The sequence below is a fragment of the Theropithecus gelada genome, chromosome 3 (genome assembly GCF_003255815.1).
Source record: "Theropithecus gelada isolate Dixy chromosome 3, Tgel_1.0, whole genome shotgun sequence".
NCBI lineage: Eukaryota > Metazoa > Chordata > Mammalia > Primates > Cercopithecidae > Theropithecus > Theropithecus gelada.
In genome coordinates, this window is record NC_037670.1 from 29,556,103 (window position 1) to 29,582,293 (window position 26,191).

At 44.3% G+C, this 26,191-nt stretch overlaps 1 protein-coding gene across 3 annotated transcripts in view; it reads right to left on the reverse strand.

Annotated features, from left to right (window-relative positions):
• Positions 1-25,739, reverse strand: part of IFNAR2 (interferon alpha and beta receptor subunit 2) — a 34,922-nt gene extending 9,183 nt beyond the window's left edge. For all 3 annotated transcript variants that reach the window (XM_025379165.1, XM_025379162.1, XM_025379163.1), the window contains exons 1-7: positions 25,434-25,739; positions 13,630-13,721; positions 11,932-11,973; positions 10,572-10,695; positions 8,742-8,914; positions 6,565-6,710; positions 2,407-2,575 (exon numbers count right to left, since the gene is read on the reverse strand). In XM_025379165.1, coding sequence (XP_025234950.1) covers positions 2,407-2,575; positions 6,565-6,710; positions 8,742-8,914; positions 10,572-10,695; positions 11,932-11,973; positions 13,630-13,684 — 709 coding nt within the window. In that variant the 5' untranslated portion in view covers positions 13,685-13,721; positions 25,434-25,739. The remainder of the gene's footprint in view (positions 1-2,406; positions 2,576-6,564; positions 6,711-8,741; positions 8,915-10,571; positions 10,696-11,931; positions 11,974-13,629; positions 13,722-25,433) is intronic.
• Between the last annotated feature and the right edge of the window lie 452 nt (positions 25,740-26,191).

Sequence of the window (26,191 nt, forward strand, 5' to 3'; positions counted from 1 at the left end):
AGATAGCTGGTGTTAGAACAAAGATATGCACATTTGTTTTCCATTTATATTTCTGAAAGAGCTATAGTCAGATAGAATCTATATGTAGTTTTAGGTTTGCCTGTATTTTGTTGACATAAAAATAACTTAAGCTAAAGGTGTCTGAGATGTTCTTTCCTTTAGAACCAGTCTATGCATCATCTGGTCCTGAGGAACACTAGAGAATCAAATCATACTGCCCTGTAGTGAAGCCAACACACAGCACTGTTATGTGCTAGGCAACGTTCCGTAGCTCACTTCATTCACAAATGACCATATCACTTTGTCAATGAAAAGAGCCAAAGTCAGTAACATACTTGAAGAGATTTAGTCTGAGCCAAATACAAGTGACCAATGGCCCATGACACAGCCCCAGGAGATCCCGAAAACCCTTGGTCGGTGCAGCTTGGTTTTATACATTTTAGGGAGACATAAGGCATCAGTCAATGCATGTAAGACGTACACTGGTTCAATCTGGAAAGGTGGGACAACTCGAAGTGGGGGCTTCCCGGTCATAGATAGATTCAAAGATTTCCTGATTAAAGACTTGGAATTAATAAAAGGAAGCATCTGGATTAAGACAAAGGGTTGTGGAGGCCACGGTTCCTATTATGCAGATGAAGCCTCTGGTAGCAGGCTTCAGAGAGAATAGATTGTAAATGTTTCTTACCGGACTTAAAAAAGTGCCAGACTCTTAGTGAATTCTCTCTTGGATCAGGAAGAAGACCTGGACTGGGAAGGGGGTTCTTTATAGAAAGCAGATTTTCCCTGCAAGAGACAGCTTTGCAGGGCCATTTCACATATGTCAAAGAAATGTATTTTGGGGTAAAATACTTTGATTTCTTTTAGGGCCTGCTACCCATCATGTTGGTATTAGTGCTACAAAGCGTCTTTTTGTCTTAAGGTTTCTGTTTTAACATTAGTGCTGGCCAGCTGTGCCTGAATTCCAAAGGTAGGAAGGTACAGTGAGGCATGTCTGGACCACTCATTCCCGTCATGACCTGAACTGGTGTTTCATTTACTTTACTTTATTTGGCCCTTGTCCAAGAGGAGGGGTCCATTCAGTTGGTTGGAGGGCTTAGAATTTTATTTTGGTTTACAACTGAAGTAATTTCTTTATAGATCCTACCTTATTTTTATTCTCGTAAATCAGAACATTAAAGATACTTCCATTGGTGTCAGAGGCATTTGAGCCAGAGCAACCCCATCTTGAATAGAAGCTGGGTAAAATGAGGCTGGGACCCATTGGGCTGCATTCCCAGACAGTTAAGGCATTGTAACTTACAGGATGAGACAGGAGGTGGGCACATGATACAGGTCGTAAAGATCTTGCTGATAAAACAGACTGCAGTAAAGCCGGCCAGAACCCACCAAAACCAAGATGGTAGTCCTCACTGCTACACTCTCACCAGCACCATGAGTTTACAAATGCCACGGCAATGTCAGGAAGTTCCCCTACATGGTCTAAAAGGGAGAGGCATGAATAATCCACCCCTTGTTTAGCATATCATCAAGAAATAATCATAAACATGGGCAAGCAGCAGCCCTTGGGGCTGCTCTGTCTACGGAGTAGCCATTCTTTATTCCTTTACTTTCCTAATAAACTTGCTTTCACTTTATGGACTCGCCCTGAATTCTTTCTTGTGCCAAGATCCAAGAACCCTCTCTTGGGGTCTGGATTGGGATCCCTTTCCCCTACCACTGGGGTTGGGACATTTAGAAGGGCTTCTTTGAGGAAGACTTGCATAGCTTCTCACTTTTGGTAAAATAGGTGGAGACTTGGCTACTTCCTGAGAAAACAATCAGCAGGGACTTCCGAGATTTGATTGTTCTCACTCCCAAGGGGAGGAAGGTTTGGGATCACACTGTTTACTGTTCTGATGTCTGTGTAACAGAAAGGTGTTCAGCCTTCATTAGTGATTTTCTCGCACACCCTGGCAAGGGTCCCTTTCATCTATGAGCTACAGCTGATGCCAGATCACCTCTATGAACTGCACCCAATCTCGCTGCTTCCACCTTTTCACCCCTTGATGCCACTGTATGCCACTGTCTCAAGCAGCTCCACCTCTTCTGGCATTTGGCTTCAGCAACGGCCACACTAAGGGCACACAGCGCTGAATTTAATCCTGACTCCCTGAAATAAAAGCATTTCCATTTCAAGACTTCTGATCTCATCGAGTAGTATCTGATTGTCTTTTGGTATGACAACATAAAAGTGACTCTACCAGATCGTACACACGAATCAACAGAAAACATCTCTGGGAGGTGCCATTATTGGAAGAAAGACCTTTAGTGCTCCACGAATTTCCGATTCTTTTCTTTAAATAGGCTTGCCCTCAGAGTAAAAGCATGAATACTGAAAACACGAATTTAAAAAAATGAACATACCTGATTCCTGGCCAGGTTGAAGGAGGGTGCATTTTAAGGGAGACTTTATGACTGCCTGCTCATCGTTATGCTCGAAATAAACAGATACACAGTAGTTTGTGTTTGGAATTAACTTGTCAATGATATAGGTGAAATTTCCACTCATGTTTCCTTTTACTGTGGGTTTATGCTGTAAAAATAAGCAAAAAATCAGTAAGACTCTGAGAATTTCATTTAGAGGCAGGCCTTAAGAATCTCTTTTGGGATTTGTCTTCAAATCTCAAACAGGGTTAGATTTATCACAGGCTTGGTAAGAAAAAGGATTTATAAGTCACCTGGAGTACGTAAGCTATCAGAAAACTACACCTACATGCACTTATATACACCCGCACACACACATATTTTACACCCATGAAATCTAGTCTAGCAACTTCATTTTACAAATGAGATAAAAGTCTTCAAAGAGGAATAAAAGTCTCTGTGACATCATTTTTACATGATTATCTTCTCTCATGGACAGCGTGTGTCTACTTTACACTTGAGAAAGTGCCTTCATAACATTAACTCTTTTGACTTTCAAAACAGTCTGCAAAATAGGCATTCTCTCCATTCAACGGATGAGAAAACTGTAGCTCAGTGTGGCTAAGTAACTTCTCCAAGGTCACAGAGCTTGTCTGTGACAAAACTGACGTCTAGTTTCTCATCTTCTCCCTTTATCGATAGATAGATAGATAGATAGATAGATAGATAGATAGATAGATAGGTAGGTAGGTAGATAGATAGATAGAGATAGATAGATGGGGGTCTCACTCTGTTGCCCAGGCTGGAGTGCAGTGGCACGATCTTGGCTCACTGCAACCTCCAACTCCTGGGTTCAAGAGATTCTCTTGCCTCAGCCTCCTGAGTAGCTGGGATTACAGGCGCCTGCCACCATGCCTGGCTAATTTTTTTTTTTTTTTTTTGAGACACAGTCTCGCTCTGTCTGGAGTGCAGTGGCTGGATCTCAGCTCACTGCAAGCTCCACCTCCCAGGTTTATGCCATTCTCCTGCCTCAGCCTCTGGAGTAGCTGGGACGACAGGTGCCTGTCACCACGCCCGGCTAGTTTTTTGTATTTTTTAGTAGAGATGGGGTTTCACCACGTTGGTCAGGCTGGTCTTGAACTCCTGACCTCAAGCGATCTGCCTGCCTTGGCCTCCCAAAGTGCTGGGATTACAGGCGTGAGCCACCGCGCCCAGCCATCCCCCTTTAAACACCTGGCCTCTTCTTTCCTGTAGTTGCGTTCCACTTCAGAATTTAAAAGATGATATGAAGGCTCTTTCATGAATAATAACTTTTGTATCATGTTTTACAGTTTTTTAAATACATTCTTACTAGCAGTTTAATAAATGAGGATTCCTAGCAGCTCACATACAGCCTTCAGTAATAATGTTTTTCTGTAAATTTCTGTTTGGGAGGAGGAGTTAATAAACAAACTTACGACCCAACAAACTAAAAGCTTCCCCTCCAGTGGCCACCACACAGCCTCCTTCCCTGTTTGGAAAAACTCCTTAGAAAAATGAGTTCTCTTCACTGTCTCCAATTTTTATCCTCCTGCTCTTTCTTGAATCTACTCCAACCAGCTCTTTGACCTTGACTCTATTAAAACTACTTTTATCAAGGACACAATGTTGCTAAATCCAATAGTCAGTCCTCTTCCATTGTCCCATTTGCAGCACTGGACTCAGTAAACCACTTTCTCCTTCTGGAACGTTCTTCTCTCAGCTACCGGGACGCCACTCTCACCTGCTTCTCTCCATGCCGGTTGCTCTTTCTCAGTCGATTTTGCTGTTTCTTCCTCATGTGCCAGATCTCCAAATTTTGGAATGTTCCCGGGGTTATGTCCTTGGACGCCTTCTCTTCTGAGTGTCTATTCCAGGTGATCTCATCTGGTCTCAGGGCATTCAACATGCACCAAGAAGCCAGTGGCTCCCAGGCTCTCTCTCTAGCTGGGGGTTCTCCCCTGGACTCCAGACTGGCACATCCAGCTCCTTCCCCACGTCTCCTCCTAGATCCCTTATGGGCACCTGGAATTTAACATGTCCCAAACCCTCTAACCCTATCTAACCCTCACCTGCTTCATTCATCATCTTCCATAGTTAATGGGGAAGTTCGTCTTGCTCCGTGTGCAAAATATATGCAGAATTATGAGCTGGGCATGGTGGCTCACACCTGTAATCCCAACACTTTGGGAGGCTCAGGTGGGTGGACTGCCTGAGGTCAGGAGTTAGAGACCAGCCTGGCCAACACAGTGAAACCCTGTCTACTAAAAATACAAAAAATTAGCTGGGTGTGGTGGTGGGTGCCTGTAATCCCAGCTACTAGGGAGGCTGAGGCAGGAGAATTGCTTGAACCTGGGAGGCGGAGGTTACAGTGAGCCGAGATCGTGCCATTGCAGTCCAGCCTGGGCAACAAGAGTGAAACTCTGTCTCAAAAACAAACAAGCAAACAAGCAAACAAAACTCCAAAATATATGCAGAATTTGATGGCTTCTCACTACTCATTATCCCTCTACTATCAAGGTCCAAGCCACCACCATCTGTTGCTTGGATTATACTAGTAGCTTTTTTTTTCTTGATTTAATTTAAAGGCTAATTTTCTTTACGAAGAAGGTGTCTATTAACTACAGTTTTTCCTCTTACAGAGTAGTCAGTATCCTAATAAGCATCAGTCTCTTATTTTAGGAATCATAATCTAAAACATAGAGTTAGTTGCTTATGGGGTGAACACAAATGAGACATGATTGAAACAGGAGATTTAATGATACTTCACATAGTCCTTATGCCACATAAACTTACTTTCCCCCCATTTTTGCTCCTTTTCCTAGAGTATTGATTATAATCCATGTTGATATTAAAAGAAACATGGTAATAATCATATAATTTGTTACTGCCTATTAAGTGACTGCCACCCTGACTGTGTCTTAACTGGTCTCCTAACTCCCATCTTTGCCCCTATGGTCTATTTTTAACAGCCCAGCCAGGATGCCCTGTTAAGCCTTGGGTTCCAGGGGCTTCCATCACACTCAGAAGACCCAGACCCACAAACTCCTACCAGGTCCAGCCACATTTACCCTCTGACCTCACCTCCCCCTCACCTCCTGCTTGGTTACTCCAGTTCAGCCACCTCTCCCTGCTGCTGCTGAAACACACCGGGCCCACTCCAGCCTCAGAACCTTTGAACTTCCTGTGCCCTCTGCCTGAAATGCATCTACCCTGATTATCTCTCAGGCTGGTCTTACTTGCAAGGGTTTTCTACTTGGCAAAGGGCTCTACAGACATAAGCTGCTGCTATACCAGTGAGAGCAATTTGTCCATTTCCACTTATTCCTGCATTCGGAGGGACAGGGACAACAAAAATTGAAGATCCAGGTCTGTCTGATACCAGATTACCCTAAGGTTACTGACAGTCAGGTCCTTCGCAGAAATTATGAGAGGACAGAGCTGCCAGAAGAGCCACTTCCTTACTGTGTGTGACGGCCAGACAGGCAGCAACAGATGCTTTTCACAGGTGGCTCAGCTAAACCCTCCTTTTCAAAGAAATCTCTCCAGGGCTCACAGAAATTTGGCTGTACTCTGCATCTCCCTCCCACACCCTCTCTCCTGTGTGTTCCTTTATGTTGTACATGTGGCTTATTCTTTTTTTTTTTTGAGACGGAGTCTTGCTCTGTTGCCCAGGCTGGAACGCAATGGTGCAACCTCGGCTCACTGCAACCTCTGCCTCCCAGGTTCAAGCGATTATCCTGCCTCAGACTCTGGAGTAGCTGGGATTACAGGTGTTTGCCACCAGACCCGGCTAATGTTTGTATTTTTAGTATAGATTGGGTGTCACCATATTGGCCAGGCTGGTCTCAAACTCCTGACCTTAGGTGATCTGCCCACCTTGGCCTCCCAAAGTGCTGGGATTATAGGCGTGAGCCACCACGCCCAGCTGTGGTTTATTCTTTTAAAGAAGACTGTGCTGCAGGTTTAGATCAATATAGTGAATGAACTATAGTGACTTCTTCCCTAAGGTCAGACCACACAGAAGCCTGACCTTTCAGCTTTAATTGTTCAACTGCAAATTTCCTTTCAAAACAGACAGTCAAGTGCATTGACTACCCACTCAGAACTGTTTTGATCCTAACAGGAGAAGCCACTTACCTTCTTAACAATCCCCTCTGACTGCTCTTCAATGACGAGTGATAAATCAAACTGTAATTCTTCCTCAACAATAGATGGAAATTTCACGATCACATTAATGTGGTTGGTAAAACCAACAATCTCAAACTCTGGCGGTTCAAAAGACACTGTTCAGAAAACAAAAACAGACAGGAATATGTGACTGAGACCATACGTGGCCCACAAAGTCTAAAGTGGTTCTTCTCTGGCCCTGTATAGAAAATCTGCCAAGACCTGATTTACATCATAATTTTTCATTGCTAATGCTATTCCACTAAGTGACTGTATCATGATTTAACTGATTCACTGTTTTGAACATTTAAATTGTCTCTGATTTTTATTAAAGACTTAATGTATCATGGGATATTCTTCGAACTACATTTTTGCATTTGTCCTTCATAATTTCTTTCTTTCTCTTTCTCTCTCTCTCTCTGTCTCTCTTTTTTTCTTTCTTTCTTTTTTAATGTAGAGATAGGGTTTCGCCACGTTGCTCGGGCTGGTCTTGAACTCCTGAGCTCAAGTGATCCACTGCTCTCGGCCTCCCAAAGTGCTGGGATTACAGGTGTGAGCCACTGTGCCCGGCCTTAATAATTTCTTTGGGACAAGTTACTAAAGAATTCTGGATTAGAGTAAGCACATGTTAAGGTTTTTAATACATGCTGTCAATTACTTCAGATGGACCATGCCAAAGCAAGCTCTTTGTATTCCCTCTAAGCCTGGATATTTATGTATTTTTCATATTTATCATTTGAGTCATGAAACATATCTCATTGTTACTTTAATATGCATTCTTTAACAACCCAAATACCATGAACTACAAATTCTGATTTTCTTTCTTTTCTGTGTGTACACACAGATGTCTGTTTATACACATACATCAACATGCACACAAATCTGGCAAATGTCATATCTGAATTGTTTGCCACAGTGGCAACAAAGTAGTAGTCATCCTTACTACTTTGCTAAGCATGTATGAGCACGTGCACACCCGCCTAGCCTACAACAGGAAGCTGAGACCAAATGGTTCTCTTGGAAACTCGTTGTAAAGCGGGAAATTGAAAAAGTAACAGAGCTGGAGCTGTTAACACAGTGCCTTAGGGAGCTGACTTGAGTCATAGGGAAAGAAAGAAGGGGTAGACCTGTTCTTCGGTTCTAGTCTTCTCCTCTGAGCTTTGGGTCCTAGGTGCATGCACACTTGGGTGTTCACACACAAAAGAACTATTGGTTTATAATGTGGGGGTGGAGTTGCTGTATCAAGAAAACACTGGGGTCAGGTGTGGTGGCTCATGCTTGTAATCTCAGCACCTTGGGAGACTGAGGCAGGCGGATCACTTGAGGTCAGGAGTTCGAGACCAGCCTGGCCAACATGGTGGAACATTTCTACTAAAAGTACAAAAAATGAGCCAGGCGTGATGGTGTGTGCTTGTAATCCCAGCTACTCTGGAGGCTGAGGTGGGAGAATCGCTTGAACCCGGAAGGTGGAGGTTGCAGTGAGCCGAGATCGCACCATTGCACTCTAGCCTAGGTGACAGAGTGAGACTCCATCTCAAAAAAACAAAAAAAGAAAGACAGAAGGAGAGAAAGAGAGAAAGAGAGAGAGAAAGAAAGAAAGGAAGGAAGGAAGGAAGGAAGGAAGGAAGGAAGGAAGGAAGGAAGGAAGGAAGGAAGGAAGGAAGGAAGGAAGGGAAAGAAAGAAAGAAAAAGAGAAAGAAAGAAAGAAAGAAAAGAAAGAAAGAAAGAAAGAAAGAAAAAAGAAAGAAAGAAAGAAAGAAAGAAAAAGAAAGAAAGAAAGAGAAAAGAAAAGAAGGAAAGAAAGAAAATACGGGGCCAAAGAGGTGGGAGAGCTAGATCCAGCCCACCTGAACCTGGCTCCACACTTCCTGTCCGGCTATGAAACCAAAAAACAGCAGCTCCTACTGCCTTATACAGGCACTGGGCGAATCTGCAAAGCATAAGTTATCATTCCACTTTTCAGATTAAAAAAACCAAGGCTCAGAGAGGCAAAGCAGTCCACGGATACAGAGCTACGAAGTGGCAGGGCCAAGAGGTGAGCCCAGCCCCAGGTCTAAAACACCTTTGCAGACCTCCTATTTCACAGAATAGCAAATGATAATGATCTTGATGATGGGGACAAAGTGGAGAAACAGAGATAAACTCACTGTCTATGTCCAGCCAGAAATTGCGTGAGCAATTGGACAAGGTTGTGTTCCCGCTGAATCCTTCTAGGTTGGTGACATAGGCCTCGTGAGTGCTTCTCCACTCATCTGTGAGGTCACAAAATGATCTTGTGGTATTTGCACAGTTCTTAACTATCTTCCAATCTTCTGGTTTACTTTGGAAAGAAAAAAATGGAAAAAGGAAAGTGTGAGCATTGACGTAATGAGAGTCTATTTTCGGGTGCCTTACTTCATTGTTTCCTTTAGGGCTCTGCTCAAATATCACTGTACTAAGTGATCTTCCCAACCATCTTATTGAAAATGGAACATCTTATACCCTCCCCACCCCTGCACTTTCAGTCCCTCTCTCTCTTCTTTTTTTTTTTTTTTTTTGAGACGGAGTCTCGCTCTGTGGCCCAGGCTGGATTGCAGTGGCCCGATCTCGGCTCACTGCAAGCTCCGCCTCCCGGGTTCACGCCATTCTCCTGCCTCAGCCTCCGGAGTAGCTGGGACTACAGGCGCCCGCCACGACGCCCGGCTAGTTTTTTGTATCTTTTAGTAGAGACGGGGTTTCATCGTGTTAGCCAGGATGGTCTCGATCGCCTGACCTCGTGATCCGCCCGTCTCGGCCTCCCAAAGTGCTGGGATTACAGGCTTGAGCCACCGCACCCGGCCTCCTCTCTCTCTTCTTGATCGTAGCATTTACCCACACCTGTCACACTATACCTTTGTTTACTCATGTCTCCATTTACATAATATCTGCTCCAGGAGGGCAAGGACTTTGGTTCACAGTTGGACCCCCTGGCAGGTAGCAGGTGCTCAGTAAAATTTGCCGGATGAGTAAATGAATGAATGAAACTTGGGCCCTCATGGTGGAGGCCTCAGATCTCCCTCCCTCTATGGGACAATCATGAATGCCTTCCCTGAGACCCCCTCCCTCTCTGGCTAAGACTAGATAATCCAGTCCTAAGTCAGACCTGGTCTATTTCAGGGACAGCGCAGACATCTCATCTACCAAGCTTCAGTTAGTTGGATGATACATGTGACCACTCAATGCAGAGAAAAACTTTTAAGACTTTAGCAGGCACCAAAGAGAAACTCACAAGAGGTCTTCCACTGGCTTAGTCAGTAAGCAGGAGCGGCAGCAGCTCTAGGCCAAATAAATAACCAACAAAAGGACACTCCAAGGGGTTGCTAGATCAAAGCAATGACTTCTAAGATTGGTAGGCGTGGGAAGAAGAAAGACAAACAAGACTCCATCCATTATGTCATGAATCCTTGCAGCAACCTCTCAGCAGAGACATTCGCTTAGGGGCTGAACTCTGTGCCAAGTGTCAAGCTGGTTAGTGACCAAACCAGACTTTGCACCCAGGCCTGTCCCAGACTAGGCCAGGCAGTTTCTGGTGTCCCAACAGAGTAAAGTGAACATAAACCATCAACCTGGTCAAAAGACCTTTGGATTCCTGTCCTCAGATAATGGGACTTTTAAACATTCAGACTGACTGAAATAGAGAAATCATTGCCTAACCCATACACAAGAATTATTTTGTATGTGAGGTTCTGAGCTGTAGAAATTGAATTTGATGACACATACAAGCTTTGTCAAAATAAATGTGGATTATTAAAGTATTCAATTTAATTAAAAATGGATGTGTGATTGTGTTTTGCCTTTGGCCTTTTAAGGCTCTGAATAAGAAACGCAGAGAGAAGGAGAGGTAGACAGGAAAAGAGAGAGGGAGAGGCAGAGAGAGAGAAAAGATCATCTCTTCTTCCACTCCCCATATAACAGAACAATAATATGTTTACCAAGAGAAAATGAAATATCAAACCAACCTCATGATTGTATACAGCAATGTATAGCGAGTTGCCACAATGGAGTGGTTTTTTAATTCCCATGATAAGATGGACCGGAAATTTCGCAATGATATCTTAAAAGTGCAAGATTCATTTGTGTAATCTAAAGAGAAGAAGGAAAAAAAGGCATTGAAATTTGGAACCCACAGTTGTATTCTGGTCACTGTTCAGTCATTTCTTGGGATCTAGAACCCACACCTCTGGCAGATAACACCTCCAGAGAGCCCTGGGTCTTGAAAACAGGAAGTCTACAGGACATGGGAAATGAACTAATAAGTTAATTCACGAACAACATATTGTCAGGGCAGGCAACTGTAGGAAACAGGAACTGTGCACTGTGTAAGGAGAGTTTGGACAGAAGGGCTTCTCCAATGCCCTTGGACTGTCCCTCCATGGTTCACTGGACCAAAATAACCCAGGCCATCCCAGCCCATGTGGTGCACTTCCTTTCATTCTCCCCTACCCATTCTCCCTCCCCAAGTCGTTCTCTCAACTCAGCTCCCAGCTCCTCCATGAAGTCCTCCTTAAGTAGCTCAGCCCACTGCAAATTTTCATTCCTCTGGATTCCCCAGCATACTTATTCCCTGGATCACAGAGAGCAGGGGAGTATAACATGAGCCCAGACTGGCCCTTTGTAAGCATTTAAGCCCCGTAACAATGCTGAAGTAGGCACTAAGAAGAGACTCATTTTACAGACTGTGACACTGAGTTGAATTATACAATGTCATGCAGGTGGGAAGTGGCAGTGATAAATAAAACATTAAAGCCACACTTGCCAAATTCTGCCTTATATGGTTAAATTGTTAAAGATCATCTAAGTTTCCTGTGGTTAGGACCCAGGCCTTTGTTTCTTGATTGCCAACTCTTCAACCCCAACCAACGCTTAGCGCAAGGTTGGACACATATTTAATGCTTAATGAAGTTTTGTGGACAGATTTATATATGTAGCAAGAAGTTTAGTTAAAAAAGATTATCGTCCTTTGTTTGGAACCATCAGGGTGGAAGAATGTAAATTAAAGAGCAAGTATTTCTGGGCCATCTTTTGTTTGGCACAGTCTGTGTCTCCTCGTTCTTCTATTAGTGAGATTATTAAGAGTTTGAATATTCTTTAAAGAAGTTTAAAAATGATCTCTAGTGTTCATTTCTTAGACTAGTTTTGTATCTCTCAAAAAACCAGAGTTAGCTCATTTTAGCTCCTTTTACAGAGAAAGAATCCCAATAAAATTGGTAACAGATGTACAATCAGAAATCAAATATCCCACATTTTATACCTCTGAAAGGCTGCCCCAACCCTTTCACTGTTATACAAAATTTAGTGAAGCCAAAAAACATCTCTTACCAGGCAAATCATGTGAAATACCAAACACGAGGCTGATACACACTAGAAGGAAGAAAACACATTAGAGAGGCAACAGTTTTATCTGGGCTCAACTTGCAATGATTACTCTAAGTCTGGAATTCTTTAACACACATTTATTGGTATCAGATTGAGACTTTTCTTGTACTAAAAAAATGTCCACATAGATGGTTTTTATTCTACATTGGTGCCAGCAGCACATGGTGCAAGGACTGTGACCTGAGCTGAGATAAGATCCATTTGGGAGCTGACACTAACAACAGTATGTACGGTCCCTGTTCTGCCCTGCTTTTTCCACTTAAAAATATATTTGGGGCCAGGTGCCGTGGCTCATGCCTGTAATCCCAGCACTTTGGGAGGCCAAGGTGAGTGGATCACACAAGGTCAGGATTCGAGACCAGCCTGGCCAACATGGCAAAACCCTGTCTCTACTAAAAATACAAAAAATTAGCTGGGTGTGGGGGTGCACACCTGTAGTCCCAACTACTTGGGAGGCTAAGGCAGGAGAATTGCTTGAACCCAGGAGGCGGAGGCTGCAGTGAGCTGAGATCGCTCACTGCATTCCAGCCTTGGTGACAGAGAGAGACCCTGTCTCAAAAAAAAAAAAAAAAAAAAAAAAGGCTGGACGCAGCGGCTCACGCCTGTAACCCCAGCATTTTGGGAGGCCAAGGCGGGTGGATCACTTGAAGTCAGGAGTTTGAGACCAGCATGGCCAACATGGTGAAACCTTGTCTCTACTAAAAATACAAAAATTAGCTGGGCATGGTGGTGGGTGCCTGTAATCCCAGCTACGTGGTAGGCCCAGGCAGGAGAATTGCTTGAACTCAGGAGGTGGAGGCTGCAGTGAGCTGAGATCACGCCCTGTACTCCAGTCTGGGTAACAGAGTGAAACTATGTCTCAAAACACACACACACACACACACACACACACACACACACACACGAACTTTTTTTTTTTTTTTGAGGCAGAGTCTCGCTCTGTCGTCCAGACTGGAGTGCAGTGGCACCATCTCGGCTCACCATGTTAGCCAGACTGGAGTGCAGTGGTGCCATCTCGGCTCACCATGTTAGCCAGACTGGAGTGCAGTGGCGCCATCTCGGCTCACCATGTTAGCCAGGATGGTCTTGATCTCCTGACCTCGTGATCCACCTGCTTCGGCGTCCCAAAGTGCAGGGATTACAGGCGTAAGCCACCGCACCCGGCCACACACGAGATCTTTAACACCAAAATAATTTCCTTGTTTTTGTTTAAGTACTTGGGCTGGCTGAGGGCGTGTCCTCAGAAGCAATTGTCCATCCTAGAAACATTCTCAGAATATGAATAAGCATGCTACTAATTAATCAACTTTAGAGTTAAAAGACATTTATCAAAGATTGGGGAGGAAGAAAGGGTGTTAGGAGAAATTACTCTTCAAATTATAGGCGAGCATAGTCCCAATTATTATTGCCTTAAGTCACTCATTTGTTTTCTGAAAATTAACAACAGGACAGGAAATTACACTGAATCTAAACCACTAGTGTAGGTTTCCTATCTGCTTTCCACTTAACTCCTGACGCTAGGCAGGCTGGAACTGGGTCCTCTAGTCAGGGAAATTAGTTTGCTACTTCCTGCCAGGGCTCTCCATGAGGATGGCATCACAGCTTGCTTCTATAAGAGCTAAGATAAAAAGCAGCACTCACCCATGAGAAACAAATTAAGCGGTCTGACGATGAAGGCATTCTGGCTCAAAAGCATCTTTGCTATTTTTAGAGTCTTCTCTTGACTTTTACATCTGAAATCAACATTAGGTGATCAAAATTCTGAAGTGTCTAATTAAATTGCAAATATAAAAATGGGAGCAAAAACAAGACAAGGAGAGACCTGTAAGGAATAGTAAAATTCCTAGCTCCGGGAACTGGATCATTTACCCCATTTATTCAAGTGAGCCTGGTCTCAACTTCTGGGCCCAATCCCCCACCTAGTCAGGGAGGAATTTTAAATTTAACTTTTGAACAGGCAACAGTCATTGGGTTCAACAATTTTAAGCATACAAAGAAAAAAAAAAATAGTGAAAAGTCTTACTCCCTTTAGAAAACTACTTTTTTTTCTTTTGTGAATCCTTCAGAATGTCTCCACACATAAGCAAAAACAAACGCATATTTCTAATTTCCCCATCTTTTAGACAAGAGATAGCATGTATAGTCCCTGTTCCACCCTGCTTTTTTCAGTTAAAAATATATTTGGAAGATCTTTCTATCCTTGTTTTTTTAAATAGCTGGATAGAGTTCTACTCTATAGACACACCATTATTTATATAATTAGCACCCCTACTATAGACATTTGAATTATTTCCAGTCTCTTCTGCAAGGAAATCTCTTTCATTTTGTACATGTGCCAGTTTAAGTGTGGGGAAATTTCCAGAAGTAGAACTGTTAGACAAATGACGTATCAGTTAGGGTTCAGCAGGAAACACCTCATTCAAATTAGGATAGACACTTTAAAAAAATACATTTAAAGGGTACAAGTGCAGTTTTGTTAGATAGATATATTGCATAGTGGTGAAATTTGGGCTTTTAGTATACCCATCACCTGAATAGTATACATTATACCCATTAAGTAATTTCTCATTCCTTAACTCCCTACACGCCAATCCACCCTTCTCAGGCAGTAATATTATTCCACATTGTATGTCAATGTGTGCACATTATTTATTAACAGCTCCCGCTTATAAGAACAGGTGGTATTGACTGTTTCTGAGTTGTTTCTCTTAAGATAATGGCCTTCAGTTCCATCCATGTTGCTGCAAAAAACATAATTTCATTCTTTTTTATGGCTGAATATACTGTGTGTGTATATATATATATATATAATTTTTTTTTTTTTTTGAGACGGGGTCTTGCTGTGTTGCCTAGCCTGGAGTGCAGTGGTGCAATCATGGCTCACTGCAGCCTCAACCTCCCAGGCTCAAGCAATCCTCCCACCTGTCCCCCTACGTAGCTGGGACTACAGGCATGTGTCACCACACACCGGCTAATTAAAAAAAAAAATTTTTTTTAGAGACGGGGTCTCACTATATTGCCCAGGCTGATCTCAAACTCCTGGATTCTTGCCTTGGCCTCCCAAAGTGCTGGGATTACAGATGTGAGCACCACACCTAGCCACATTTTCTATATGCAATCATTTGTTGATGAACACTTAGGTTGATTCCGTATCTTTGCAACTGTGAACAGTGCTATGTTCTGAGAAATTCATTGTTAGGCTATTTCATTGTGTGAATATCATAGAGTATACTTAGACAAACCTAGATAGCGTAGCCAACTACACATCTAGGTTATATGGTATAGCCTATTGTTCCTAGGCTATAAATCTGTCCAGCGTGGTACTGTGCTGAATACTGCAGGCAGTTGCAACACAGTGGCATTTGTGTATCTGAACATATTTAGACACAAAAAAGGTACAGTAGGAATATGGTATAATCTTATGGGGCCACTGTCATATAAAGAGTCCATCTTTGCCCAAGACATCATTAGGGGGTGCAGGACTGTATTTACAAATGTGTGAGGAGGCTGTAGGCAAACCAGAAGGGAGAGTATAGAACCTGCAGCTCACAACATTGAGGCCTGTGACCACTCTGGGGCCCAGAAGGCAGAGTCCAGAATCTGTAGTTCACAACATTAAGGGCTGTAGCTCACAACATTGAGGGATGTGACCACTCTGGACTTGCAGAAGGGAGAGTCGAGAACCTGTAGCTCACAACATTGAGGGCTGTGACCACTCTGGGCCTGCAGAAGGGAGAATATAGAACCTGCAGCTCACAACATTGAGGGCTGTGACCACTCTGGGCCTGCAGAAGGGAGAATATAGAACCTGTAGCTCACAACATTGAGGGCTGTGACCACTCTGGGCCTGCAGAAGGGAGAATATAGAACCTGTAGCTCACAACATTGAGGGCTGTGACCACTCTGGGCCTGCAGAAGGGAGAATATAGAACCTGTAGCTCACAACATTGAGGGCTGTGACCACTCTGGGCCTGCAGAAGGGAGAATATAGAACCTGTAGCTCACAACATTGAGGGCTGTGACCACTCTGGGCCTGCAGAAGGGAGAATATAGAACCTGTAGCTCACAACATTGAGGGCTGTGACCACTCTGGGCCTGCAGAAGGGAGAATATAGAACCTGTAGCTCACAACATTGAGGGCTGTGACCACTCTGGGCCTGCAGAAGGGAGGGTATAGAACCTGTAGCTCACAACATTGAGGGCTGTGACCACTCTGGGCCTGCAGAAGGGAGAGTTGAGAATCTGTAGCTCACAACATTGATGGCTATAAATCACTCTGGGCAGGAAGGGGAAGAGAAAGAGCCAACACTGCAGTTTGTAAGGAGAAACTCCTGTATGAGCAGCTATGACATGAGACCACTAGACACAGCCAGACCAAGAGGGCAGTGCAGGCAGGAGGCTGAGGGATAAATATCCCTCACTGTGTCCCTCACTTCTCTCATTTGGGGCTCCCCATCGGCTGAACACAACCAGAAGCCATAGGGCAAGGGGCCTGGGTTTGTATCCTTACCAGACAGGATCCTGGGCCAACTAAAGAGTGGGGAGAGGGGAAGGCGGGTCTGAAGAAGCAGACAGAAGAGACCTGGCAATGAAACTGGGCATCTGTAATTTGGATAGAAACTGTCACTCCAGCCACCCTCGGGGCTGTACAAATTTATATAACCACCTGTAACGTGTGAGAATTTTGGTTTCCCTGCCATCTCTTCTTACAGGTGTATCATCATCAAGTTCTTGGATTTTTCTCAAATTCATAAACAAAAAATTGTCTTTCACATTAATTTGTATTTCTCTTACTCTGAGTGTGATCAAACATCTTTATCTTTTCATAGGTTTAAGAGTGATTTGTATTTCCTTCTCATTAACTGTTCGTGACTTTGGCAATGTTTCCATTGAGCTGTTGCTATTTTCTTACTGGGTTGCAGGAGCTTTTTTTTAAAGTAGAAGGGAAACTGTGATATGAGTCACATCTTTTTCTTCTCTCCCCAGTCTGTCACTTGCCCTTTGAGTTGCTTGTGCTGTTTTAAAAAAAAAAACACCCCCTCCCAAAAAAAAAAAACACCCAGAAGTTTTTGAGTTTTACGTTTTCAGATTTAAAGGTATTTTCTTTCTTAGCTTCTAAATTTGGAGTCATAATCAGAAAGTCTTCCCTACTCGCAGGTGAGAAAGGAATTCTTCAAGAAGAATTTTAAGGAGCCCCAGTAGATCTTTCTCCTTCTCTCTCTCGGATATTTTGTCCCCACCACATGACTAAGACCTGTAGATTGTGGGCATTCTTCTGTCCCCCAAACACTGGGGAAATATCATCAAAATAAAAAAAGACCATGAAATCGCAGACTTGTCATGGCTTGTGTAGACTGTCTGTGGCTGGTGACACAGGCATAAGAAGAATTTACCATGACAGTTTAGGTCAAGAAAGGCAGATTTATTAGAGAAAGTAGGAAAATACATTGCAAGGGAGCAATGGGCAGGTCAGTAAGAGAGGAGGTGATTGCCAGAAGACAAAGGCCTTTTGGGGATTTTATAAAATGCAATTTGGGCTGAAGAGTGCTACGTGGAGGACTGACAACGCCAAGGTAGCTGGGAGCTAACTTGCATTCTTCTGTCAGCCAAGATGTTTGATGATAAGTTGAAGCATTTGATGGTAAGCAGGAAGACTGTGAGTTATATGTGCAGGAGGGTCATATGTCCTGGGCCATAAAGAAAGGTAGACCTATAGCTTCTCTGCTTCTTCTTTCTGTTTGTATGTACTAGACCATGAAGCAAGGTAGACCTATAGCTTATCTGCTTTATCTCTTTGCTTTCCCCTAGACCCCCAGACTGACTCCTCTTCCCTAATTAGGACTTCACAAGACCAAGTTCAAGCTAAAAACAATGTAATTTTTAAGTCTTCTCTGTTGCCACAGTAGCAGGTCCAACCTGGGGTATTCTCTTAGAGAAATCCAAGTGATTCGAAGTCAAAATTTCCAGCCTTGCTACAGACTCCATCACCCATGAGATATCCAAGCGTGACTGCCTGGAACTAATCCCATAATACTGTAACCATTGAGAAACATCTGCTGAGGCATCTTGATGTGACGTCATCTCCCATAATCACTCCACAGCAGAGGGGTTGCCTAGTTGTGAACATTCCCCTAGGTACCACCACACCCAGACTGTAGAAGGGCAACTTCTTCATTTTATTTTTTGAGACAGGGCCTCACTCTGTCACCCAGGCTGGAGTGCAGTGGTATAATCTCAGCTCACTGCAACCTCTGCCTCCTGGGCTCAAGTGATTCTCCCACCTTGGCCTCCCAAGTAGCTGGGACTACAGGGATGTGCCACTATACCTGGCTAATTTTTGTATTTTTTTTTTAGAGATGCGGTTTTGCTATGTTGTCCAGGTTGGTCTTGAACTCTTGGGCTCAAGTGATCCTCCGGCCTCAGTCCCCCAAAGTGCTTGGATTACAGGTGTGAGCCACCGTGCCCATGCAGGGCAGCTCCTTTATACTTGTACACCTAATCTGACCTCTGACATGTGGCCTCTGGTCCCTCCGTTTGTCTCCAATGGTGGCACATCTTCATCTTTGTTATATATCTGCAGGAACACTCAGTCTCTTCAGCAGCCGAGAAAACACACACACACACACACACACACACACACACACACACACACACTTAGAAGTCCCATTCTCCCCCTCTGGGCCAGGGGATGGCTTCCTCCCTTGCTTTCTGGTGACCCATACTTCACTTGGAACCACATGCCTGATTACTAGATTCTTCTTGCTTGGAAAATATAATATCCCATCTTGGTATCCTGCCTAAATTATTAATGGAGCGCCTTAAAACTCCTGCTGACTACAAATAGATCAGTCTTCCTAAAGCATGGCTAGTCTCAGTCCCTCTGGGCCCTGCAGCTAGAAGGATCCTACACTTGGCTTAAGGCTCTCCTGTGGCTGTCCCGAAATTCTTAACCATTTTATCTTTCAATGTGTGTTTTGTGCTAGGAGCCCCAGCTCACACTTGGATTCTTCCCCATCTCCTGCAGGTTAGGCTCCCAGCAGAGGAACCCCAGGCCCTGCCTGGCTTCTCTCTCTATGTCTAACTGCTGCTGCTGTTGGCATGGGGCGTCAACTGGGACCACATTCCACTGAAGCTCTCCTGGTGCAGATGCTGGAGAGGTCAGGGCCAGCACTCCAGCCTCGCCCCATGGACTGGAGTCAGAGAGCAGCTGGCTGGAGGTTGGGTCTGGCAGGGATGAGTCTCTGGGTCACTCTTGACTCAGGTACCTAGCATGTCTGAGGCAGAGATGTAAAGACCCTTGGACGAGGCCACTACACTGTGGGTTAGGATGGTAGGTGCTTGGGAAAGGGAGATGCAAGACTTGACTTCCCCAGAGCCTGCCCCAGGCTGGATCGAGGGGAAGCTAGCAGGACGGGGATGCCTAGAAGTCAGGTGCAAGTACACGCATCCTAGAGTCACCAGGGCAGAGGGGACCCAGGGACCTGTACGAATCTTCTCCAGCTCCCTCGGTATCCCTGTGCCTGAGGGAGGGCTCCTTCGGGTGGCTCTGTGCCTGGTGGAGACTCTCCCTCTTTGCAATCTTCCTGTCTGGCTTCAGTTTGCTCCTTCTGGCTAGTTCGAGGGAAACTCCCAAGATGTGCTGTAAAGTCCTAATGGTATAACTTGGTATAATTCATAATTCCATATATGAATTAAACATTCTTATTTAAATCTGGTTTTGCATAATATAAAGAACTGCAATATTCATGCTAATAATTCAAGTTTTTATTTTTATTTTATTTTTTTTGAGACGGAGTCTCGCTCTGTCCCCCATGTTGGAGTGCAGTGGCGCAATCTTGGCTCACTGCAAGCTCCGCCTCCCGGGTTCACGCCATTCTCCTGCCTCAGCCTCTTGAGTAGCTGGGACTACAGGCGCCCGCCACCACACTCGGCTAATTTTTTGTATTTTTAGTAGAGACGGGGTTTCACCATGCTAGTCAGGGTGGTCTCAATCTCCTGACCTTGTGATCCACCCGTCTTGGCCTCCCAAAGTGCTGGGATCACAGGCGTGAGCCACCGCGCCCAGCCTATTTTTTTTACTTAGAATGATATTAAATAGCAAACAAAAAAACATTACTGTGGAAGAAAAGTCTTTATATTTTAGTACCTTTAGTGGTACTTTCTCTTGCATTTTTATTTGGCTCTGGGTGGGCCCTGCGAATTATGTAGTCCGCTCAGTCTGTAGCTCACTGTGGCCTGACGATGCACTAAGCTCCTTAGGTTAAAGTCAAGGCTATCAGCCTTTCCAGTTTTTCCTGGAGTTACTGCCCTGCTGAGCTCCAGGTGACATGTCATGCCCTGCTCTTGTCAGAGGTGTTGGAACCACAGTGACTCCATCTTGAGTAGCTCCTGGGTAAAATGAGGCTGAGACCTGCTGGGCTGCATTCCCAGGGGGTTAGGCATTCTTAGTTACAGGATAAAATAGGAGGTCACAAAGACCCCGCTGATAAGACAGGATGCAGTAAAGAAGCTGGCCAAAGCCCGCCACACCAAGATGGTGACAAAAGTGACCTCGCTGCTTATTATATGCTAATTATAATATATTAGCATGCTTAAGGAAACTCCCACCAGTGCCACCACAGTTTGCAAATGCCATGGCAATATCCAGAAGTTACTCTATATGGTCGAAAAAAGTGAGGAACCCTCAGTTCCAGGAACTCCCACTCCTTTCACAGACAACTTATGAATAATTCATCGTTTGTTTAGCATATGATCAAGAAATAACCATAAGTATACTCAGTGGAGCAGCCCATGCTGCTGCTCTGCCTATGGAGTAGCCACACTTTTATTCCTTGACTTTCTTAATAAATTTGCTTTCACTTTATTCTGTCAGCTTGCTCTTGAATTCCTTCTTGTGCGAAGCCAACAACCTATGTGGTTTCCCAGGCTGAACCCCAATTTTGTCACAGGTTCACCCTGTGACACTCCGGCCTTCTCCATTCTGAAAGAAAAGCTCTACCTGCCATTTACCTTGAGACCAGACAAACCCTGCCAATTTTCAAGACCCAGATCAAATGGATGGATTGGGTGAAGTGATTCTTTGAATTTCACCTCCTCCTAGATGGACAAAACCCTCCGGGAACTCGCTGCCTCAGTCTCCTGGTAGAAAGCATGGCTGTGTCTTTCCTTCTGTCTGACACAGACTGATGCATATTGCCAGGAAGGCAATGAATAATGAATGAACTGGATTCAGAAATGTTAGACAAATACAATTACATGTCTTTTTCTGGAAATTAGAAAAATATGAAAAAGTACAAAGAAGAAAGTAACACTCATCCTTATTCCTATCATCCAGCATCAACAATTGTTAACATCTTGGCATATTTGATTCTAGTTTATTTTTCAAATATCTTTTTTCTTCTGTAAAAACGATTACTATCATTAACATTAGGTGAACATAATCCCACAAAACTTTCTATGCATACACACACACACACACACACACACACACACACACACAGTGTTTCTGTTTAATGTTACTTGGGGAAAGACTAAAATAAAGTCAAAGGAGTTGCTAAAATTTAAATTTTTTTGTCCATAAGAAAGTATAATCTCCTACAATATCCCTCTAAGGTTTTAAATAAAACTTACGAAAGATATTAAAAGCTACAGCATTACATATTCACGTAGCACCTTTTAATTTTATACCATATTTACTATTCCATTCTTTGAAAGAAGAGAATATTGGTATTCTCATATTTCCTTCCATCTTCCTCCCCGACTTCTTTTTTTTTGGCTGTATATTTTTGTCTAGCTTTATAATCCCATTCTATCCTACCCATAATTTCTACAGATGTATTAATTCTATATTTAAATAGAATAAATACTCATCAAGAGTCTTTTTACCATTCTCTACTTTTAAGTTCTTTATTTTGATTTATCTCTTAATTTGCTATTTCCTGGATTTTATTACCCAGCAAGTTTTGTTTTTCCAAAAACAGTTCATGGGTGCTGAATTCCCTTTGTTCTTCTGGAAAAAAAATACCTGCCCCTCCCCCGCGCCCCGAAAAGTTTCTTTCCCTTGGAACTGTTCCCTCATAATCATCATAATCTGGCATGTAGTGCTGCACTGAAGTCTAAGGCCAGCTTGATTTTGTTTTTCCCTTCTTTACTTTTTCTTCTCAGATTCCTAAATAATTCTTTCTCTTCGAACTTAAGTAGTTTATCTTAGTGCTTCTGTATTCCATATGACATTTTCTGGAACATGGCATGTTCCTTTGGCCTACAGACCATTTTTTCTTCATTTCAAGAAGCTTTCTTCGGACTTATTTTTATTTGAATTTTCTGTCCCATTTGTTGACTTCTCTATGTCTTGGACTCCAGTGGTCCCAATTCTTTATTGTATTTTGTCTTTCACAATTGCTTCTTTCTTCTTAATCTTTGTCCTTTTTCAGCTGAATTCACTGGGCTTCCTTACTGGGCTTTCTTCTATTAAAATACTTTTATTTTCAGCAGTATTTCTTCTGTTCTTTCTCCTGACTTATTTGTTCTGTCACTATGTTTTAATGGTCTTCAATTTTCCTTTAGGTCTGCAATCTTCCTTTTCATCTCCAATTTACAATTTTCTCATCTTTGAGTTTGTTTTACTGGATTTATATTTTTATCAAGTTGTTGTATGGTGTAAGGCAATGGTAATGAATTTCTTCTGTTCCAAGCATAATTCTTTGTTTTCAGTAAGACGCCTTGCAAGCCATGTTGTTCTTTCCTTTCCTTTTTTTCCCCCTTACCATTTCTGTTCACTTTGCTGGTGCTAGTTTGGCTTTAGCACCTCCTACTGATATGGCAGAGTGAAACCTTGACTTCCTTTTTACAACTGCACCTGATTCCAGCTTGTTCTGTAAAGCCTGGGCAATTTCTCTAGCCCGGAAAGTTGGTGCCCAGTGAACCTTCCCCCATCTCACTCACCTTCATCCAGCAGAAACAGCCCACTGCTCCTTTGCAAGAAAAGAAACAAGCAAAGTATGTTGCGATTCAGTTTCTTTCTTTCTTTTTTTTTAAAAAAAACCAAAGACTGGATCAGTTTTCTTCTTTCTTATTTGTTACAGAGAATTCTCACTATAGGTTCTGGTGGTTGAGACACACTTGAATTTTAATTTTTTTTTTTTAAACTTGAGAATTAAAAACAAATAAATGAAAACCAATGACAATGTTGATGGATATCCCCATGTACCAGATGGTAAAACCCTGGTTTGTGGGGTAACTTGTTTTCCTGTTGGGGCCAGAGAAAATTGGCGGTGGCTCTGAACTCCTCCCCATCATACACACCTCTCTTTTTCCCTCATTTTCTCTTTTCTGTACCTCTAAGTCTGTCAACCTCCTCTGCCAACTACTTGTTTTTCCTTCACTCTTCCCTGAATTGCATACCCCCCAGTTTCATTCTTCCAAAGGAAGAAGAAGGACCCTCAGGGCCAGTGCCATCAAGCTCTGCTCTAACTCACTAACATTTCACAAATTATAACATGCACATTTTCTTTTCACATTTGAGCATTTCTAAAATCAGAATGCTTTCATTCTGGTGGCATGACATAGTAAGATTGACAGTGTTTTTTCTTCATTACATAAAACGAAAGTGCATCTTATAAGCAACAGCATTTTAGTCTGGGTTTTAGCTTTGATAAAACATGATGATTGAGTCTGTAATACTAGCATTTTGGGAGGCCTAAGCAGGTGGATCATTTGAGGTCAGAAGTTCCAGACTTGGCTGGGTAACACAGTGGAAATCCCATCTCTACTAAAAATACAAAAAGCCAGCCGTAGTAGCACATGCCTGTAATCTCTGCTACTCAAGAGGCTGAGGCAGGAGAATTACTTGAACCCAGGAGAGGGAGGCTGCATTGAGCCAAGATTGCGTCACTGCACTCCAGCCTGGGCGACAGAGCGAGACTTTGTCAAAAACAAAACAAAACAAAACATGATGATTGATAATCAAAGATGATACATACCATTGACTCTTGAACAGTTTGAAGGTTTATAAAGGTAGCAGAAAAAATGAGTCCAATGTGGCTTTGAGTGTGCAAGTGTGAGCCACGTAATAGATATTTTAATAAATGTTTCACTTCTAAGATAGTACTTCTTGGGTTATGATCCTTTTCATACTTTTTGAAATGACTTTTAAACAAATCACCATTGTCAAATTATGTGAACCAAAATCAGATTTTCTTTAACTTTTCAATAAACACATGAGAAACTTTAGAGGAAATATAAGAAAAATGAGTCATGTAGATTTTTGATTATCTAAAATTGTGGAAAACAACTTTATGAACAACAGAACTGACAAGTTCAATTCATTTTCTGAGACAAACAGATCAAGCCTTATCAGCTATGCCCTAATTGCTAGGGGAGTTTATTGGATATTTTCCTTAGGGTAGATTTTGATAGGGTCTCTGCTATCCCCTCACCCCCTCAAGTCTGCACAGGTGGATTGGGGGTCAGTGGACAGGATACTGAGAAACCTTGGCAAGGAGTGGGACTTAGCCCCTGGGCTAGTTAGCACACACGGGAAACCCCACGTCTCCCTGAGCCAGCTCCGGCACTTCCCACCACTAATCCACGCCCAAACATGCTATATTCGTTTCTAAGACTTCCTGCTAAACAAAACAAGGAAAAAAAAAAATGTTAAAAGAAAGGAGGTGGGAATACTCAGAGTCAATAAAACCACTGCTAACCAAATTTTTAAACGGGCTGATGGAGTCAACTCGCTACTGTGTGTAACAGATTGATTTGCTCAGGGTTGAAACACAAGTGCCGATCGCCTTTCCATGTTCGCGGAATATCTTCCCAGTATCTTCCCTTTCCGACCCTGGGAAGGTACACCCTTGTGTCTCCGCGGCCACGTCCCCTCGCCCCTTCCCCCTCCTGCCTCCACGCAGCGGATCCGGAGGGGTGTAGGCCACTCCAGCCCCGGTGCCGTCTGTGACCACGACGCAGGTCGAGGGGGCGCTAATCCCAGGGGACCTCAAGGGGGCGGGCTGGAGATCCCGAACCTGAGCACTGGGCTGGTGAGCCGGTTTTGCAAGGCGGGGTGGACCTGGAGGAATGTGACCCTCAAACTTAGCAACGACTCACATCTTGCAGTGGCAAGTGTCTGGTGTTCTGGGCATCCTTGGTGGGGCGGGGTGGGACGTGGAGGGGCGCAACGAAAGCGGACTCCCAGCAGAGGCGACGCGTGGAGGGCGCAGGGCAGGGCCCGGGAGGGATCCTGGGTTCGCAGGTGGGGCCCCGGGAGAGAGGAAGGGCGCACGAGCCGCATCCTCAGGACGCGGAGGGAGGAGGGGAGGAGGAGGAGGAGTCGGGGAGAGCGAAAGGGAACCGGAGGGGATTCCGGGAACCGCTGCAGGGAGGCGGCGTTTTCCCTCCAGTCAGCTGGCCCCGCGCTCCGCTCCCGCGTCCCCGCCACGCCGCGTTACCTTTGCAGCTCTCGCCTTGCGGCTCCCGAGAGATGCCAGCCTCGGGTCCCAGCCACACCCGACTCTGGGACCGGACGCTCGCGGTCGGGATGCGCCCCGCGGGCGGCCTCTCGGACATAGGCGGCGGGCGGGGGACAAAAGCGGCCCTGGCCGGGTGGCGGTCCGCGGACTGCGCTCGGGGAGCTGTTCGGCTCGCCGGCGGGATTCCTCCCCGCCGGGAAGAAACGTCTTTAGTGTGAGTGCGCGCGCCGAGCGCCGGCCTACGAGTAGCGCTCCGGGAGCGCAGGCGGCGTGCCGGCGCCGGGCACTGGGCGGGAGTCGTGGGCGGGACCGGAGCCGGGGACGGGGCCGAAGTCGGGGGCGGGGCCTGAGCCGGGGGCGGGGCTGGAACAGGGCCGGAGGCGGAGGCCGGGCCGGGGGCACGGCAGGAGAATGCAAAAAAGTCCGGTTATTTACAAGCATCTGCTGCCGATTGTGAGCTCCTAACCAATCCGCTCTTCGCCGAAAAAGCTCCATAGGGGAAGAATTTGGGGCTGTTTTGTTTACTGAAGCGTCCTCGGGGGATAGAATAGTGTCTGGCATTTTGAAGACTCCCAAAAATGTGTTGACTGAATGAATGAATGAATCAACTAAAGAGTGAATGTGTTCTCTCCTGGCTCCCCCACTTGTTAGTTGTATAAACCTCCATGATATAATTCTCCAACCAATAAAACGAGGATAAAAATACCTACCATTGGCCGGGCGCGGTGGCTCAAGCC